Here is a 20,868-nt window from a genome sequence, read left to right on the forward strand (position 1 = left end):
GTGGGAAGAGGAAGGGGAAGAGGATGGGAAGAAGTGGGCATGTGGGGGAGATGGCAGAGTCGGGGTGGCAATAGATGGGGCAAGGGTGGGGCCTCAGGAGAAGAGGCGTATTGAGGGTGGGGTCTCGGGTCGGAGCGGTAGTGGAGAAACACAAAAGTCAGTGCCTGTTCTCCCAAACCTGGTAAGACAGAAAATGCAAAGCTTCCATACCAACTGGCCTTATGGTAGTTTACAAAGGCAAACCAATTACATCACAAACATTCACCAGTGACTCTTCCAAGGCTTAGCCCCTGTCTTCACTGCAACTTTAAATAAGTCAGGGGACCCAGTTACAACATGGACAGTCCAAGTCTTTAGTCCATTTATGGAGACACAGTTAGGTCTTGTTTATAATATATATTTTAAGTATGTTGTAACCAGACTATGTTACGGTGCACACATCAGCAGGAGCCAGAGAGGTTAAGAAAGACAGTCTGCAGTCACACGGAGAGCAGCTTCAGATTAAAATCTTTACATACGCCTACAGCTCTTGCCAGCCAGCTCACCAGAGAACAAAGCAACAACTCCATTAAATCCCCAAAACACTGGCCTAGGTTCTTCTGTGTGGCTACTTTGTGCTACTTGTCCAGCTCAAAACAGCCTTACAGCTAGAGTAGCCAGCAATGGAAGAATAACTTCAGTTAGGAAGATCTTCTGATCACTCTTATGCTACCCCTTTCCCCCATTTCTGAAGGGATAGAAAAGAAGATGAGGAGCAGGAAGTAGAACTCAAATCAAGCAAAGAACTAGAAAACCCACGAGCAGAACAGAACCATACAGCCTTGAAATGATAACCGTGGACAGTGGGAAGCCAGGCACATTTGCAGCAAGATGCCTGACACACTAACTATGCTAGCAAATGGAGCAGGCATTTTGCTGTCTCTCAGCCTATGCTTTAGAACAGGGGTCGGCAACCTTTCAGAAGTGGTGTGCCGAGTCTTCATTTATTCACTCTAATTTAAGGTTTTGTGTGCCAGTAATACATTTTAATGTTTTTTAGAAGGTCTCTATAAGTCTATATGTTATATAACTAAACTAGTGCTGTATTGTAAAATAAACAAGGTTTTCAAAATGTTTAAGAAGCTTCATTTAAAATTAAATTAAAATGTTGATCTTACGCCGCTGGCCCGCTCAGCCCACTGCTGGTCTGGGGTTCTGTTCACCTAGGCCGGCAGCGGGCTGAGCAGGGCCTGCGGCCGGGACCCCAGCTGGGAAGGTTCCAGCAGCCAGGACTCCAGACCAGCAGTGGACTGAGTGGCTCAGCCCACTGCCGCTCATGGGTTCCATCTGCCAGCTCCTGCCAGCTGGGATCCTGACTGCCAGATCCACTCAGCTCACTGCCAGTCTGGGGTCCCAGCCCTGCCCACATAAAGTGGGTACCTACCTTCTCTCTGGTTCTGGCCCATTCTCATCCTCTCTCTGCCCTGAGATAAGGGTGGGAGTGCACTGAGCACAGGGCTGGGAGTGAAGGGTCTGGCCAGGAGCTAGAATGAGGGAGGGGACTCAGGGTTGGGGCAGAAGGTTTGGGTGTGGGGCACTTACCTGGGCAGCGAGGGGTGCTGGTAGGAATGTGGGAGGGGGGGGTGAAGGAGCTCCCGTTTGATGCTCAGGGTGAGGGTGGGGATGTGGGGGGCGGTGCAAGAGTCAGGGCAGAGGGCTGGGGGCATGTGAGGGGGTGCAGGTGTCAGGGCAGAGAGGGGGCTGTGTATGTGTGGGGGTGCCAGAGTCAGGGCTGGGGTCGTTGAGGGGGGGTGAAGAAGTCAAGCAGAGGTCTGGATGTGTATGAAGGAGGTACAGGGCCCAGGGCAGGGGCCTGGGCGGGGAGTGCGGGGCTCAGGGCAGAGGGCTGGGTGACTGTCCTGCTCAGAACCCCCAACCCACTCGTTCCTTGTCCCCTGACTACTCCCTCCTGGGACCCCTGCCCCTAATTGCCCCCCAGGACCCCATCCCCTATCTAAGCCTCCCTGTTCCTTGTCCTCTGACTGCCCCCCTAGGACCCTACCCCCTACCTGTCCCCTGACTGCCCCAACCCTTATCCACACCCCCACCCGCAGACAGACTCCCAGGACTCCCATGCCCCATCCAACTGCTCCCCATTCCCTGACAGGACCCCCAGAACTCCCGACCCATACAACCCTCCTTGTGCTCCCTGCCTGCCGCAACCCTTCTCCACACCCCTGCGTCCTGACAGCCCCCCCACCCCGAACTTCCGACTCATCCAACCCCCCCAGGTCCTTGCCCCCTGACCACCCCCTCCAGAGACCTCCCCACCCTAACTGCCCCCCAGGACCCTCCTTGATCCATATTCCCTGACTGCCCTGACCCCTATCTACCCCCTGCCCCCTAACAGACCCCGGAACTCCCATGCCTTATCCACCCCCACCTCCAACCTCCTGACTTCCCCTCTCCAGAAACCACCCACCCCTAACCACCACCCCCGGGATTCCACCCCCACATCCAACCCACCCTGGTCCCTGTCCCCTGACTGCCCCCACACCTTATCCACCCCTCCACAGCCCCGGGCCCCTTAGCTCGAGGCTCCAAGCAGAGCCAGATACACTACCCATGGGAGCCCACAGCCCTGCCCCTCAGAGTGCTGCACACGTGGTGGCAGGACTCCAGGTCAGCGGGGAGCGTCTTTCCCTCCCCCCGGAACCAAACATTGCCCCGCGGGAGCGCATAGCCCTGGCCCCCAGAACGTTGTGCGTACGGCGGCAGGGCTCCGGGTGAGCGTGGAGCGTCTTTCCCTCCCCGCAGAGCCAAACATTGCCCCGCGGGAGCGCGCAGCTCTGGCCCCCAGAGCTCTGCGTGCACGGCAGCAGGGCTCCAGGGGATGGGAGAAGGCAGGGAAGGGGCCAGCGGCTTGGTGCACTCGGCCCGGTGCTGCAGCCCCAGAGTGCAGATCCTGCGGTTTGCCGCGCCGGCAAGATTTTTAATGGCAGACGGAGTCCCAGCAGGCAGCCGCGTGCCATTAAAATTCGGCTCGCGTGCCGTCTTTGGCACGCGTGCCACAGGTTGCCAACCCCTGCTTTAGAACCTGCTCACATTAAGAGAGGGGATGCTGACCAGGATGCAGGGATCTCTCCCTTTACTGATTGATCTTATACTTGACCTGGATACTCACCAGAGACAAGTGAAAGAAATCCTCTCTCATCCAAGACCATTTCTCATCCAAAAGTTATGTTTCTATTTTAGTACTATAGAGACTTGTGTGAAGTGTGGGGGAGGGAAGCATAGAGGGGGGCAGTTTAATGGCAGTTATCTGCACTGCCATGTGGAAGACTCATCTGCCCAGCAGGAGCTAAGAGTGCTGGTAATATAATGTGGTTAGTGCTCATGAAGGGAGGGAATGCCCCACATCAGTTAACAGCAGACTATTGATCCAAATAAATGTGGAACTGATAAGTGCTAACAGGAATCTTATCCAGCGCTCTACAGAGAACAGTTGTTAGTCAATTAAGTAGGCCCACCAATAATGAGGGTGGGCAAAATGGTAGGGATGGTAATGGAGTAACATTGGAGTTTTTATAAAGATACAAAACTGTTCTACAAATCATGTACTATGCTTGCATTTACAGATAGTATAATAGGCATACTAACACACTCTTACTTGTATTCCTCTTTTCCAGCTGACAGATACATAATAAAAATGAGTGAAAGTTTTCTGGTCCTAAGAAACACCTTTGAGGATGCTACTTCAGTAAATACCTCCAGTCTGGTACCTAAACCTGCTAGCACCAAAGAATCATTTCAGTTTAAACCAGAAAATGTCACAATAGAAAATGGCACCATAATCTACTTTGCAATATGTGCCGTTGATAATGCCTCCCTAACCTCAGAGGTGTCTAATATAGTACAGGCAGCTCTGTTTGTCCCTCTAAAGGAATCCTTGCCTGATACGCTTCCTACTGAATTTATCACTAACAGTGTTCCTACACAGGGATCCGTGCCTGTTACACTTCCTACTGAAGTAATCACTAACAGTGTTCCTAAACAGGAATTCTTGCTTGATATGCTTCCTAATCATGTTATCAATGATGGTGTCAATGTTTCAATAATAGTAATTGGGTCTGTAATAGCTGTAATAGTTATACTTACAGCTATTAATACAGCTATCTATATTTTATATAAGAAAAATAGAAAGGGAAGCTTTGAGCTCAGAATGTCATAAAACTAATTGTAAGATGAAAGCTCAGTAGGTATTTATCCTAATTTGTTCTATTTGTGATTTTCAAATTACATAAGGAAAGACAAATTTGTAATGGATTTGAAAATTAAGTGCATTGACTTTAAAATAGAGGTGGATTTATATGTATTTTGATCTGCTTTCAATGAGTGTATAGTATGTTACAGTTCATGTATGTAGACTGAACAGTGAATTTAAAAGTATGTACTGAGTAAACTAAGACACATCAGTATAATGTGTAGCATATAAATAACAATCTAATTGTATACTTTCATTCTAATCTTGCAAGAGTTCTGCAGTATTAAGTATTCTGTGGTTTTGGTTTTATTTTTTAAATAGAAAAAAATCTTTCTAATTTTGTTTTCCAGTTGCTTAGCAGTCAGGGAGGGGAGATTTAAGAAAAAAAATAGATCTGTAATCTTTGGTTTTCATACATTCGTTTCAGTGATATTCAATGAGTAGGAAACATAAATGTATACATCTGTTGTTCTTGAGCTTGCAACTGCTTAGGTACATGCATAACAACTCTCATCCTATGACTAATGCAGATGTTTAAATATTCACAGGATCAGGGCCATATGTTATCCACAAATGAGCATATGGAAAACACTTTTTACCTGACAATCATCAAACACACATGCAACATTCCAACTCTAAATGACAGAACAAAAGCAAAATAGTAGAAGAGAAAACACTAAATTCCTAGGTAGCAGAAATGTGCACGTGACCAAAGCGAAGGCATGTAGCATCCAGGAGGAAAATCTATTTAGCAAGTGACTTTTCATTGGTTTTCCCCATCTCCTGCAAGCCCAACTTGCAACTTCATGATCTGTGATGTGACGCTCCAGAAATGGGAAAGGATCGCCCATTCTTTGGATAATGAAAACATCCATCGTTACATTAGATGGAATCAAATTATTTTATAAGGTATATAAACCCTCATGCTTCAGGTCATCAGCTAATCACTAGCAGGGGCTAGGGAGGAACTTTTTCATGTGCAAATTATTCCATAATTGTCCACTATGGGATTTCTTGCTGCTTCCACTGACATATACTTAGAAATATTGGCCAGCATGGATACGCCTACACTCAGATTTTTTACAACTGTAATTAACTGACAGTTAGCTCAAGGTAGTTACCACATTTGGACTACGCCTGGACCAAACATTGGGGAATGTCCATGTTAGCTTTTACAAACATATTAAGTGAAAATCACTAGTGAAGACAAGCCCTTTTGGAGATGGGTATCTGGGTTCATGTGGACCATGGATCTGATTGGGTAATGTAATTCCTATGTTTCTGAGATGGTTTTTTTATGGCATGAAGTGAAAGTAAGAAATTGAATTGAACTCTTAATTGCTCTTCCCAATATAAGTCTCCGTTTTTGTTTTGGCTGGTGCATGTTGGTGGCTTTCTTCACTTCTCTTGGGAATAGGTGAATGGGACAGAAGAGAGTGATTAGTAGAATATCTGTGTAATAAACAGAAGGCTTGGGTGCTTTATGCACATGTGTTATGCATAACAACAATAAAACAAAACAGACCATGGGAATTGGGAATTGCGTTTTACTTCTTATTTTTTAATTAATCTCTAGTCTTGGTGAGAAATATTCTAAGAATAGAGGATTTCTCACCTGATGATCTGCCCAATCCTATATACCTGAGCTGTTTCCTGTTAGAAAAATTGAGCTGGGAGTCTAGGAGCATTTGACTTAGTGATGACAGTTTGATTACCATCCGGAGATCTGTGTTTGGGGCTGGTCCTTCATTCCTGACATGGCAAAAGCTAGGAGCACTGTAAAGAGACAATGCCCTCAACCTAGGGAGAAAGCACCTTGTAGCACTTTGCAACAATCTCTCTGGCTGATTTGAGAACAGCCCTGATAATCTCTGGAGGGAGCCAGGACCACTCCTCGATGTCTGGAAGAATAGTCAGCACATTCTGTAGAAAAGCTGGAAAGACCCCTTTTGGGGAGGAATAAAGAGAAAAATTACAACCACAAACAACATTGACAGGTATTAACCCCTTCAAGTGCCCTGAGTTTTACCTGCATTCCACCTCCTCAGTAGCCCTTCATTTTGCCTGCTCATCCTACCTCTAAACTGGAGGGTACTACCAGCTCCTCATTCTCAGAAGTATTTACATTTCTACTCCACAGAAGTTGTATGGGCAGGAAGTACATCACAGAGTCAGAGTAATCTATTGTGAGATTGTTCCTGGAAATATTTCCTCGAGTAGCATAAAAATGTAGCAGTCCCCACATGTATTGTGTCCATGGAGCAAGATAGAGCATAACTATGGTTCCACATGAGCTTTCGTGAGCTAAAGCTCACTTCTTCGGATGCATAGAATGGAACACACAGACAGGAGATATTTATACATACAGAGAACATGAAAAGGTGGAAGTATGCATACCAACAGGCTCTGCCTGTTGGTATGCATACTTCCACCTTTTCATGTTCTCTGTATGTATAAATATGTATAAATATGTATAAATATCTCCTGTCTGTGTGTTCCATTCTATGCATACTTCCACCTTTTCATGTTCTCTGTATGTATAAATATGTATAAATATGTCCTGTCTGTGTGTTCCATTCTATGCATCCGAAGAAGTGAGCTTTAGCTCACGAAAGCTCATGCTAAAATAAATTTGTTAGTCTTTAAGGTGCCACAAGTACTCCTGTTTTTTTTTTTGCGGATACAGACTAACACGGCTGCTACTCTGAAACCTATGGTTCCACAGACATCCCTGTCCTGGTTCTCCATTTAATAGAGTTGTTGTCTGTCAGCTTAATGCTTTGGTTACACTGACATCTAGTGGAGTGTCAGAATACACACACACACACACACAAAATTTTCAATTATGTTTCCAAAATCTCACATTTACCCAACAGACCAAAACTGCTCCTTCAAGGATGCACTGATCTCTCATATAAATACTTATTTAGTGGGACAGTTAAAAATGATAGATCTGAGTTTTCATCCATCAGTTGTGATTGGCTCTTCTTCTTCTTCATATTACACAAGTACCTAGAGCAGGGGTGGGCAAACTTTTTGGCCTGAGGGCCACATCGGGTTTCCGAAATTGTATGGAGGGCCACTTAGAGGAGGTTGTGCCTCCCTATACAGCCAGGTGTGGCCTGACCCCTATCTGACCCCCCCTGCTTCTCACCCCCGACGGCCTCCCCGGGACTCCTACCCCATCCAACCCCCCCTTCCCTATCCCAACGCACCCCAAGACCCCTGCCCTGCCCCATCCACATCCCTGTCCCCCTACCACCACATCCAACTCCCCCTCCTTCCTGACTGCCTCCCGGGACCCCGCCCCATCCAACCACCCCTTCTCCCTGACCGCCCCTGAAACCCCTGCCCCAACTGCTCCCCGACCATCCCATCCACCACCACCACCACCCCTCCTTTCTGACTGCCCTCCCGGAACCCTGCCCCCACCAGTGACTGGCGGCACTACAGCTGCGCCACCCAGAACACCAGGACATTCAACTGTGCCGCCCGGCTGGAGCCAGCCACGCCACCACACAGCACAGAGCACTGGGTCAGGCCACGGCTCTGCAGCTGCACTGCCTGGCAAGAGTTTGCAGCCCAGCCGCCCAGAGCATTGCACCAGTGGCGCAGATGAGGCTGCAGGGGAGGGGGAACAGCAGGGGAGGGGCTGGGGGCTAGCCTCGCAGGCCAGCAGCTCAGGGACCAGGCAGGGGGGGCCCACAGGCCATAGTTTGCCCACCTCTGACTTACAGAACCCAACTACAACTGGGACTTCATTGTGTCAAAGTTAGACTCAGGACTCAGTTTGTCAGACCACTCTGCTGTTCCATATTGTGTTAAACGGACGAGGTCCTCCAGTGAGGTCTGAGGAATTGAGTGGGATAGACAGGACAGGAACGTCAGTTTGAGAGTGGGCTGGGATGTGGCTGCAGACCCAGCATTTAGAAATATTAAGGGTCTGAGCTATCCACACTTGCTGCTGGATAAAAGAATTGTCATTGTAGACTCCCCAGACCTTCAGACACCAACAGCCAAGGAACAGGCACCACCAGAGGCGCATGTTGGAGGCAGGGCCCTTCTGGTTCTGACAACCTCAACTGAGGGAACTGCAGTCACAGTTTTATGTCCACCAGGCAGCAGGCGCTAGGCTCACTACTGCTTTTTCTTGGGCCTTGCTTTAGGTAGCCGTCTGCTTCTGGCAACCCTTACGAGAACGTAGATTGTAAGGTATTGCAGGCTATTCCTCTACGTCGTCTTCTGGAGTCAAAATTGACTCTGCGTGGTCCTGAGGTGATGATTGGTTCGCTGGGGGTGGTGCATTCTTACACGGCAAAGCATGTATCCATGCTGCGGATGCCAGACAATTTAACAGCCGTCTGGGTAGTAAGCAGTGCCTGATGATTCTTTGATGCTCTTTAAGTCTTTTTGCTTCTTTCCTTGACTCTGGCTATAACAATGGCCTTCACACCTTATCTTTTCCTGATGCATTCATTCCTCATTCACACAAACAGATTAAGAATACAAACAGTAGTATTTTATATCAAGCAAAAAGGCACTGCAAATTAAACCTTGCTAAATTTTACAATCAATAACCAAGACAATTTACATTGAGACCCAGGCCTTCAATGTTTCTCTAATTTACTTAACATAGACACAATAGAGAATCCTGTCTCTTACTAACTAAATCTTAAAACAAAGAGTTAAGAGAGGGCCCAACTTCTAATGCATATGGGAAAACAGAATCCTATAGTCCCAGAGGGTCATTTCTTTCTGCTATTCAAAAAGGGTGGCTAGCAGGATGAAATCAAGTTATACATTAATTCTCATAGTACATTATAAAGTCCAGCTCCTACATATCCCCCTTTTGACACTAAGATTATTAATCGCCAGTGACACTTCTTATTTAGTCCACATAATAGAAAATACTGGAAGGTGATTTGGGCCTGTGGCTCTAGCTTTGCATATATTTGTTTTATCCAACAGCACATTCCAAATATTTCAATTAAACACATACAATTTAAAACCAAACAGTTAGGGATAGTATCATTAGTATGCCAGTAGTTGTGAGAGACTATTCAGAAAATATGTTATACCAATGGTAAGCTGTTATGTCTTTCTGCAGTGGCAATTCTTAACATGTCCCCATTTCCGTGTATAATATGAATGGTTCTGTTTCCCACATTGTTTTGTTTGTTTGTTTTTGTTTTTAGGAACTATGTTACCTTTTTACCTTTTTAAACAGATGATTGGTAACTGTTTGCCATTCAATGCCAAGATTGATAGAGAACTCAGCTAAATCAGTGCTTACAGAAAGCTGAGACTTTTTGGTTGTGGCAAATAGTAAATGTGATTATTGGTAAACACAGTACTTACATTACATGTACATTTGTCTACTGGTGGGTTGCTAACACTTTTATCCCTTTAAAACACTTTTTTCCAAGAATTAACACACACATTTCCCATTATACAATACTTTGGTCTAATTATTAATTTTCTCACATACAGGATCCTAGTGAGATGTCTTTACTACAGGGCTTTGGAGCAACAGGCATGGATAAGCATATCCACTTTTGAGGAGTCCACTTGGTACAACCTCTAGTGTCCAATAGTTTCCCTTCCTCCCCAGCCTACTGGCTTGAGGTCTGGGGTAGCCAGAAGGATCCCAGGTGCAATCTGTGGAGTGGGCTAACTTTCCATATCCTTGCTTCCAGAGCCTGTTGGTGTGCAATTTTAACAACAATTTCTTCACTTAACAAATTTTGTCTTACTGTACTGGAGACATACTGCATCCAGTTATATTGATAGGTATTAAACAATTATCTTTTTCTTTGCTTTAACAGATGTATCAAAACCTTAATATTTTCTGATATTACCCAAAACATCTTATGTTCTAAATATTTGCATTTCAGTAGATTCCATAGCTATTGCAGTATGTTTTTTTAACTTTCATTTGTTTTTGTAATAGGTTGTTCTGTAGCTGGTATTAGCTTTTTCTGATTTTCTGAAAGACAAAAATAACATTTTTCTACCCCTTTTGGGGTGGCATTGATTATTGGTTAAAAATTCCGTTCTTTTACAAATACCCTTGCTTATTGCAGGCAAAACAGAGGAATTACTCCCATATTTTCCTGTGTGTTTTGTTTTATAGGCAGGCCAGGTTTTAATGGGTTCTACTCTTCAAGGGTTATGGGGAAATTATTCCACTGTTTAGTTATTAAATTCATGAGGTGGGGTACCTCAAGTTTTTCTTCTTATATAGCAGACCAAGTTTGTAATGTTTTTCCTGCTGTGTTAAGCTTTAAGTTTATTCACAGGTAATAGCTGAGAAGCATCATTACCATATAACCTTAAAGGATTTTTCCAAAAAGCATACACACTATACGTTGTTACAGGGGTAGTTACTAACATTAAATTTATTTCAATGTTTAATATTAACAGTAATATTAGCGTCAAATCTATTAAAGATATCTTGTTATACCATGTCTTTTATTTAGGCAATTTGTTTGCTGACCAGGTATGTTCTTTATTTGCAGCTTCTTTTGTGCTGGCAGTTTTCACCTTTCTTTATCAGTTAGGTAATTTGCATCAACACAGGCTTGGCTTTTGGATTCAAAGACATCAGCAGAGCTCAGAGACTCTGTCTTAACACACAGAGATCTGAAAAAGAAAACACAGCCTACTGCTGCTCTTTTTGGAGCCCTAATAGGTTTTTAATTTAGCAGCACGTTTCATTTGCATTTCTTTTACCCCTTTATACAATATACACTGCACATGTCCTTGAGAAAATGCACATTTTTATACTATAACTTTAAAAAAAAACATTAGGCATATCAATTTTTACATAAGGTGTAACTGTTTCTTTTGTTCTTACAGAGTTTTCATGTACCCTTATTAAAGTGACAGTCTGATTACACAGAGCCATTTTAAGGCTCAGTGTTTTTAACATTGCTTCTTTTTTGTTTTGTGCACCTCATCGCTGCTGTTGCTTCAGAGGGGCACTGTTAATATTTTTTTTTATTCTTTCACTACAGCTCTTATCTACTATTGTTACAAAAAACCCAACCAAACAAACAAAAAGACTCCAGAATCTCTCCCTATTCTCCTGATTTTGACTGCCCTATTGCAGCCATGACTTGGTCTTTATTTAAAAACATTTTAAATTTTATAAAGAATCAAGTTACCCCTTAAGGGTTAAATACTAAATCCCAAAGCCAAACAATACTAATTACCTGTGTCTTGCAAAAAGGTTTATCAGTTTTGAAACTTTGAATTAAAGAGTCAAATGAATTTTTAGTGGCATTAAAAACAAAAACAAAACCAATTTATCTTACACCTACAAAACAGGAGTTTTACAAACCAGATGTGCTGGTTTAGATTCTTAGAACTTTACATATTTTCACAGACAAATAGATAAATACACATTTTCTTTTCCTTAACATTCCTTTATACTGCTTTGTTTTTACATAGCTGTATATATATTTGGATTATTTACAAGCATTCTTTTGGAAAAGGGCCCATTTTCCCTTCAGAATGGCTGCAAAGAAACCAAGAATTCTCTCTCTTGAACATGGTCCTTTTTAACATTTTCACAAAGTTTAACTGCTTAATTCTCTCCAGCCTCTGTAGAGTTAACTTTTCACTCTCTTTCCTTAAATCACTTGTTTATCTCCCAAAATAACACCTTTATCCCCTCAGATTTCACCATTTTAAGTATTGTTCCAGGGGTTCATGCCTGCACTTACTGCTTTTCTTACTCCTTACACTATGCCCTCAGGGCTTCCAACCTGTTTTTCAGTTTCTTTATCTGTTGCTTGCCTGCTTTTCTGGGCCCGATCCTGCTTTTTTTCCAATGAACCCTTTGTGAGTGATATTGTGGTCACTTCACAATTTTGAAAGAAATGTTTAAGGAAAGGGACCAGGAAGGGTGGGGGCTAGTTGAGGAGCCCACCCTCTTTGCTGAATTGGTAGTGGAACTCTAAAGAATCAGTTTTTGAGGCAGACAACAAAGGGGAACAGAACAAGGGGCTTTTTGTCCTTTTTACAATGAGATGGGAGTATTAAGGGGGTTGGATGGATCCTGGGTTGAGGTTTTTTGAGAACGGGGTACAGGAGAGCACTCGGTCTGGTGGTGGGAGAGGAGGCTTTTAATAAAGCTTTTAACTTATTATTTGAATATTTGAGAACGGCGAGTTTTGATTTTGTACAGCTACGATTTGCCTCTTCCCACCACTGAATGAAACAATTAACCTCTTCTTTAGCCAATTTAGTTTTAGGTTGGCCGAGTTTGTCCTTTAAGACGTCCACTCGGTTTTTGTTCCAAGATTTTAACAGTGGCCACTGAGTTTTGGGATCCCCCTGAGTTAGCCTAGACCATTTTTCCAGAAATGTACAGGAGTCTGGACCCTTCTTACAGGAGTCTGGACCCATCCTAAATACATAAAATGAGCCGGTGTTCATTTAGGGAACTGTCCCAACTTAGACGTCTGGTTACCCATACAGGAGGACTTCACACACCAATCGCACAAGAAGGAAATTCGGGTTCGTCAGAGCGATGCCCGGTGCAACACACAAAAGGAGCCCACAGGCTACTGCCTCAATCGCCCTTGCTTTCACACCCAGGGTTTTACCCAAAGTGCGGTGCGGCTGTGCACCCAATAAGGCAGCTCTCCCCAGGAACCTCCTGCTGATGTTTATCGATTAACGGAAGGAGAGCTTCGTGGAGATCTCCCAGGAGGATTTCTGTTCTATCACCATATATAGAGAGACCTCCTTCTCACACACTTCAGATTCCTGTTATATTAAGAATAAAAGTTAACATGGTTAAAGCACTTACTGACTGCTCCTTCCCCTGATTCAGGATCCGGGTTCATGGCCGGGGAGGGTTGGTAGGGGATCTCCGTGACGGTGATGAATAGATCCTGGCTGTCGGGGAAACCAGCGTTGTAAGCGCTCTCGCCTGCCTCGTCCTCCACAAACACTTCCTCATCTTCCCCGTCCGTGAACATCGTCGAGGAACTGTCCGTCGACACTGTCCCATCATCAGAGTCCATGGTCACTGGTGGGGCAGTGGTGGCAGGCTCCGTAGCGTCCGTTTGCCGCTTTGATTTTTTGGTAGCCTTGTCTGGGGTCCTTGGTTTTCACGCGGCGATGCGTTGCATGACGGCTGTATCCTCTGTCTGGATCATGGCTTTGGAGACCTTCTCGTAGGTCTTTGCATTCCGTTTGTTGGAGTGCAGCTCCAAAAGCACAGACTCCTCGCCCCATACACCGATCAGATCCAAGAGTTCCCGGTCAGTCTATGCCGGGTCCCTCTTTCTATTCAGAGATTACATGAACTCCTCTGCTGGAGAGCTCTGCATTGCTGCCGGTGCTGCTGAGCTCGCCCCGATGTCCAACCACGAAATGAGATTCTAACTGTCCAGAAAGGAAAAGGAATTCAAATTTTCCCGGGTCGTTTCCTGTGTGGCTGCTCAGAGCATCGAAGCTCGGACTGCTGTCCAGAGCATCAACAGAGTGGTGCACTGTGGGATAGCTCCCGGAGCTACTAAGTTCGATTTGCATCCACACCTAGCCTAATTCGAGCTAGCCATGTCGAATTTAGCGTTACTCCACCTGTCGGGGTGGAGTACCAAATTCGAACTAAAGAGCCCTCTAGTTCGAATTAAATGGCTTCCTGGTGTGGACGGTTGAGCGGTTAGTTCGAATTAACGCTGCTAAATTCGAATTAAAGTCCTAGTGTAGACCAGGCCTTAGTATTAGAATAAACCACCAGTTTTGGGGATTGTCCACCTCATTCTTTGCAGTTTGCCCTCATTGAGCTTTCTCAGTGTGGCCCCTCTAGCAACCATGGTCACAGCAAGTAAATCTGTTTCTAGAAGTGTCAGATTTTTAATCTAGTCCTTTGTGTTTTTCAGACAAACTTTAAACAAATGTCATTACTTTAATTTTGTAAAAGTCTCAGAAGGTTTCCCCTAATACTGTCCAGTTATGCTGGGAATCATTTTACTTTATACTAATATGCATGATAATCTTATGTCATTTATTCTTGTCTGAATCTTTGTATTGCATATGAGCCTAATCCTGCAATGAGCTCTATGCAGGTGGAACCCAGGCTCATTCAGAGCACCACTGATTTCAACAGGGCTTCATACATGTGCAGAGGTCCACTTACATGGAGATCATTGCAGAATCAAGGCCTATACTAATATATTAAGTTAAGATGGAGTTTGATTTTGCGTGTATCAACTGATCTCTTCTCTTTACTGTTTCATGGATCAGTTTTCATCTGCATGCTGTATTATAATATAATAGAAATGTGAGATGGAAAAGACCTATTAGATCATTGCCATCATCATCATCACTATTATTTTCAAGTGCCCTGCACAGTGTTAGGTGCCCCAGACACACAGGTATAGTCCTGCCCCAGAGTGCTTACAGCCTAAATTTGACATGCCAGCAAGTGACTGTCATAGAAGGACAAAAAAGGAAGATGGAGAGTGGAAGGACAGAAGTTATAATAACAACAATGCATGTTCATCCAGTCCATGCCTGTGTGAAAGTAGAATGAATTATATTGTAAAAATAAGAATGGATTAAAGAAATGTTGTATGTACCTTTAAGCAGAAATAAGAAATGTTGAAATACAGGTGCCAGGAAAAGAAACATTAGGCATAAACAATGGTGCTAATGGCGAAACATTAACAGAAGATGGGTAATAGTTAATAAGGAAATAAGATATGCATGCCTAGCCCAGGTAAACTTATCTGATTCTGCTTCCTTTGTTATCTTGTTAAGTTCTCACCCTTTTATCTGTATAAATAAGATAGTTTGTGTCTTGCATGGTGCTCACATTATCTGGGTGTTATTAGCAGAGCGCTGTGCTAATAAAACAGAGTGGTCTGACAAACTGTGAGTCCTGAGTCTAACTTTGACACCTGCAAAGTCAAGATTGCTGCTACAGTACATCTCTCAATCCTGTAAGTATAAGGCCTTTTCCTGCAGCCATATTGTAAGGTCTGAGGCCTTTGTCTGCAGCCATATTAGGAAAGCAGAATGTCACATCCTCACATTCCATGTAAATTACATTAAAACAATGTAATATCAGGCTGTTAAGAAGGCGATCCTGACCTTACAGTACCCACCATCACCGGATAAAGATATAAATCTTAAGCTGTTTAAAGAAAACTCTGTCTGATAGCATTCTGTCTGACAAGAAATCACTAATCAACAATTGTGACTGTAAAATCTGTACTTCTATTGTTTTGCCTTTATGGTCCCCACTTCTCTGTTGTTTATCTGTGTGGTCTCTGTCTGGTTCTTTGATTGTTTCTGTCTGTTGCATAACTAATTTTGCTAGGTGTAAATCAATGAAGGTGGTGGGGTATGTTTGGTTAAATAATAGTTTTACAATATGTTAGGATTGGTTAGAAAATTGTTTGGTAAAATTTAGTAAAATGATTGGTTAAGGTATAGCTAAGCAGGACTCAAGTTTCACCATATAAACTGGAGTCCAAAAGGAAGTTCTTGGGAACTAACTCCAGGACACAGCCCCAAGATCAGAGCTGCCAGACCTCAACGCCCTGCCAATCGCACTGTGCAGAGCAGAAGCAGAAGTCCCCCAGATGACCTGATCCTGACTGGCCATCAAGAAAAGTCCATCTGCCTTATTGGGAGTGGTGAGCATTGTATGCTTAGCTTGTGCATTCGGTTTTGGTGATTGTTAAAATAGAGGTTAAGTAGGATATTACTATGTACGAGTTTTTCACTGGTAAAAGACTCCACAAATGCGCAGAGTGTAAGGTTATGCCCTGAGCCCAGGGAAGGGTAAGGGTGGGTGCCTAAATTAATAGGGTTATGCTTTGAGCCCACACAAGGGTAAAGCTGGTTGCCTTAGAGCATAAGGTTATGCCATGAGCCCTAGGAATGGGGTAAAGGTGGATGCCCCTAGAGTGTGCAAGTAAAAGACAATTGTGTGTGGGTAACAATCCCGCCACACAGCTCTCATGTTCCTCTTCCCTCTACCAGTAGAACTCCTTTTGGAGAACAGTAGCTGGAACACTTGCAACTACAGTGGGGGCCAGTAGAAATTTATGCTGTGAGAAGTAACATTAATTCCTATTCAGATATCCATGGTGTAACATTCTATACTTCAAGGGAGCGCCCTATAACCCCCATAGTCCTCATTTATATATAGTTGTGATCTGGCATTTAAAGCATGCCATGTAATGTATCAGGGGAAAGGTTATGATCTGCTGAAAGTTATTGTTCTAGCTAAATATGTATATCATTAGTGCATATGAAGTTATGAGATTATGTTTTATGGTTGTGAGTAAAACATGCTGTAAGCTGGGGAATCAGGCAGATATTAGCTCCCCAGAGACAACAACAAGGAAAGTAACCAACATCCGGGAGGGTGTCAAACAACCATCAACAGCCATTGTCCAGCAAAGGAGTTACAATTCAATGACTCACCTGAATGAGGCCACACCAAGGGAATTTCTCATCCTTCCCTGGGGACTTAACAATACCACCCCAGACATGCCTGGACTTGTGTTCTCTAAGCACATGGACTAAGGGTATAAAACAGAACACAGTGACCCCATGCTTGGCCTTTTCTCCTCCCACCACCTATGCTGCGATCAATGAGGACATTCAGAAGACTGAAGACTCCAACAGAGGAGACTGGCCCAAGTTTCAAGGGTGAAACCTGTGTACTATGAACAGCAATATTCAGTGGGCTGAAAAAAAGTGCTTAATTTCTATATTGCCCAGTCTAATAGGGTTGAGAGTTTAGAGTGGTGCTTATACTTTATTTGATTTTTGGTAACCACTCTAACATTTTGCCTATCACTTATAATCACTTAAAATCTATCTTTTGTAGTCAATAAACTTGTTTTACTGTTTATCTTTAGCAGTGAGTTCGCCTGAAGTGTTTGGTAAATCTGCTCAGGTTAACAAAGGCTGGTGTATATCCACTTTCCATTGATGAAGTGGTGAGCCAATTAATAAACTTGCACTGCTTGTCTTGAGCAGTGCAAGATGGTGTGTTCCTGAGGTACAAGGCTGGGAGCTGTGGGGATTCAGCTGGTGCCTTTCTCTCTGTGTGATTTATGAGTGGCTCGGGGAGCATTCATGCATCTAGCCAGGTGTGGGGCTCCACGTGCGGTTGTGCTGAGTGATAACAGCGCCTGAAGGGGTTTGCTGCTTGTCTCTAGCAAAGCATTGTGAGAGACAGCCCAGGCTGGAGAGATAAGGGGGCACAGCGGTCCCACAGTCCCAGGCCACACCCTGGGGATCCCATCACACATGGTTTCTGGATGGAAGCACGTTGTAGGGATCAGCTGCTGCCTATCTCTGTCCTCTCCTGTCCCCAAATTTTCATGGAGCCTTAACTGCACAAAGCTCATAGAATGGAGTATGGGAAGGGGGAGTATGTAATGGAGCTGGCCCTACATCTTTTATCACCTCTCACCTTGTTACCCCCAGGTTAGAGCCCCATCTCTTCATTTTGACAGAGGGGAAAATATAGCCCCGTGCATTTTTATATATCTACAGAAACAAATGGCTTGACCTGCATGACTAATAACTTTGATCATTAAAACACAAAGAATTTTAAATGTCTGTTTTATTTTTTATTTCTGCTCATTCTGCTTGTTCAGTTTTTGTATTTCTCTCAGGAAATCACCTTTCACTTTAGCAAATATAGTGAAAATAAATTAGTCCATTTTTTACCAAATTTACCTTCAGATTTTCATGCACAGCAATTCTCAAACCCTGGTCCATGGTCAACTTCTATTCTGCAGAGTGCTGGATGGCAGATTGTGAACGTCTAGCTGGTCACAAGGCGCTGGCTCTTCCTCTCATCTCCAGCTGCTAAACTACCCTTAAAAATACTAATACATAAATACTTTCTCAATATGGCTTTTTCATGTAAGCAATTGTAGTTGCCACAGGGATGTTATGTGATCATGGACGTGGAGAGGAGGCACAAATGGCAGGAGCTGTGGTCCACACTATTAAGAATGTGAGAACCCCTGCACTAGTACGATGTTGGGGTTACAAACGCTGCAGAAAGTTTTGTTTTTTAAATCGGTTTCCATTGAAATTAAACTGAATCTAACAGTCTTAGCTGTTGAAAAAGCCTTAAGTCTCCTAGTGTCCTGCTCTTCAGGTCATGCCCCCACTTCTAACACACATCAGAAGAAGGGCTGCTTATATTTATAAACATTTACATTATGAAATACTTACAGTACAAATGTTTCTTTTTATGTGCCAGATTCAACATGCACTGAGGTTAAGGGAAGGACTCTGGACACACTCCCGTAGACTTTAATGGATGGTGACCTATACACTTAAAAACAACTCTTTCTATATCTTTACATCCCTCATGCTCCTCCCAAAACTAAAAGGCACCTCTCCTGACCAAGGCCAACAAAACAATTTTTGAGTTTATCAGCCAAGCCATTTTGCATGTGTACAAAAAAGATTTGAAAAGTGAGTGTAAAGGAAGGTTTCAAAATACCGTAGCTTTAAAACTCTTTGTTTTTTTTTATCAAACTTCCCATAAAAGCTCTATTCTGGGATGAGACAAGGAATGCAAAATTTCAGGAAGATCAGTTTCTTCTTGGTTAAATGCAGGGAGTGGGGAGAAGGAGGACTTGAATACTGTGCTGATAACATGGGACTAGCTTTAATCTGTACTGATTTCCACTCATAGATCTCAGTTACTTTCAACCCCCATTCTTCTGAGCATTTAAAGCCCAGTCTTTCAAATAGGGTTGCCAGGTGTCCGGTTTTCAACCAGAATGTCCGATTGAAAGGGGAAGTTGAAAGACACTAAAAGTCTGGTTACCTGCAGTAACTGGCCTGCACCACGGGGTGGGAGTGTGTGAAGAACAGTCGCTGCTGCTGGAGCCTGGAGGAGCAGCCTTGCTTAGCACCTGCCGCTCTTCCCATCCCCCAGCCTGATGGACAGAACTGGCTGGCTCCCGGAGTCATCAAAGTAGGTTCTGGCAGGGATGCTGGAACAATTTGTATAGTGGGGATGCTGAGAGCCATTGAACCAAACTGTAAACCCTGGATATGATGGAAATCACTTCAAGCCAGGGGGCGCTGCAGCACCTCCCTGCACTCCTGGTTCCAGCATCTATGGGTACCAGTGCCATCCGGGGGAGGGCGAGTAACCTGTCTGCCTCCCCCTACCCCATTGTGCCCTGATTTCCCCACCCCAGCCCCTCGTTCCAGGGATGGGCCTCCTCCCCCGCCCTGCTGTGCCCCAATTTCCCCATCCCCTCACTCCAGGGATTGACCCCTGCCATGCCCTGCTGTACTCTGATGGGGCAGGCGGGCAGGCTCCTCCCAGCCCAGTTCTGCAGGCGGCAGGTGAGTCCCTGGGGATGGGGGAGCGAGTACCGGGTGTGGGGGAGGAATGGACAGGTGGGGCAGGGGCGGGACCTCAGAGGAAGAGGTGGGGCCTTGCGGGAAGGGGTGGGTCAGGGGTGTTCAGGTTTCAGGGATTAGAAAGATGGCAACCCTACTTTTAAACACTGACTGTTACTTAAAATTAGCTATTAAATCCATATTTAGAGACATAAGTGGCCTGATCTGTGGAGGCAATGAGCAACCAGAACTCCCATTTGATCAATGGCAGCTATAGGGACTCAACCCCTGAAAGTAGGACCACTTTTATCTAGGTGCTCAAGTTGGAGAACTTTGGCCTCACTGACTTTCAGAAAGTCTCAGGGTGACAGCACTAGGTACAGAACCCTGCTCCTCTCACTCTCACTACACTATAGTCTCTACAGAAACTTGCTGTCTCCTCTGAGGTTTGAAAAACAATGACACTTTATATTACAAAAAATAGTTTAAGCAAAATGGAGATAAATCAACAGTAGAAAAAGGGTTTGGAAGCAGCGTTCAATCAGCCAAGATACATATATTTGCTAAAGTGAAAGGTGATGGTAAAATGCCCTCAAGCAGAGCACGTGCATACATACTCAGCAGCTTTCAGGCTCTGTCTTTATCAAGTATTATTTTGCACGGCAACTTTGCTGAAAGTTTGGGCGGGGGGTTGGGTTTTTTTCTCCACCCCTTCCTAGAATCCCACTGTAGAAGAATGTAAACAAGATTGAGTTGATTGTTTTGGTTACTTCCTCTTCCTGGAATTTGCTGCCTATCCTAGTACCCTAGAATCTCCCTGTCCATTGGCAAAACAGTTTTACTAAGTTTAGCCAGTAATTACTGCTGCTGTCGTGTGGCTTACGTGAAACATATTTACCAAATTATTCTCAAGCTAAAAATAACAATTTGTTATTTATGCAACATGTCACATCCTATAATGGTCAACACCAAACTAATCTATATGAGCAAATCTCATATTTGTTTCCCCAGCATTTATAAATTGTCAGAAGGTGGGGGGGAGGGATTTTAATAGTGAGAAATTATTTAAATGGGAGAGTAATTTGAGCTTCTAATTTTTTGGTTTGTTGTTAGTGAGTTATATTTAGATTATATTAATGCCTGAACTTTAGTTATATTTGGATATTAATGTATTTTAAGTTACATTGAAGACACCTAGAGCGTATGGAGATTTATAGGTATGTAAATAAATAAATTACACTATGTATACACATGGGGCTGTT

At 44.0% G+C, this 20,868-nt stretch overlaps 1 protein-coding gene and 1 long non-coding RNA gene across 3 annotated transcripts in view; one reads left to right on the top strand and one right to left on the bottom strand.

The window, feature by feature from the left end:
• Positions 1–5,767, top strand: part of LOC123376055 (calcium-activated chloride channel regulator 1-like) — a 37,474-nt gene extending 31,707 nt beyond the window's left edge. Inside the window, exon 14 of the mRNA XM_045027709.1 lies at positions 3,669–5,767. Coding sequence (XP_044883644.1) covers positions 3,669–4,210 — 542 coding nt within the window. The 3' untranslated portion in view covers positions 4,211–5,767. The remainder of the gene's footprint in view (positions 1–3,668) is intronic.
• The window catches only part of LOC123376061, a 189,139-nt gene that overhangs the window by 81,569 nt on the left and 86,702 nt on the right, over positions 1–20,868 (bottom strand). The gene's annotated exons all lie outside the window — the stretch shown is intronic.

Source organism: Mauremys mutica, chromosome 8 (assembly GCF_020497125.1).
Source record: "Mauremys mutica isolate MM-2020 ecotype Southern chromosome 8, ASM2049712v1, whole genome shotgun sequence".
NCBI classification, from domain to species: Eukaryota; Metazoa; Chordata; order Testudines; family Geoemydidae; genus Mauremys; species Mauremys mutica.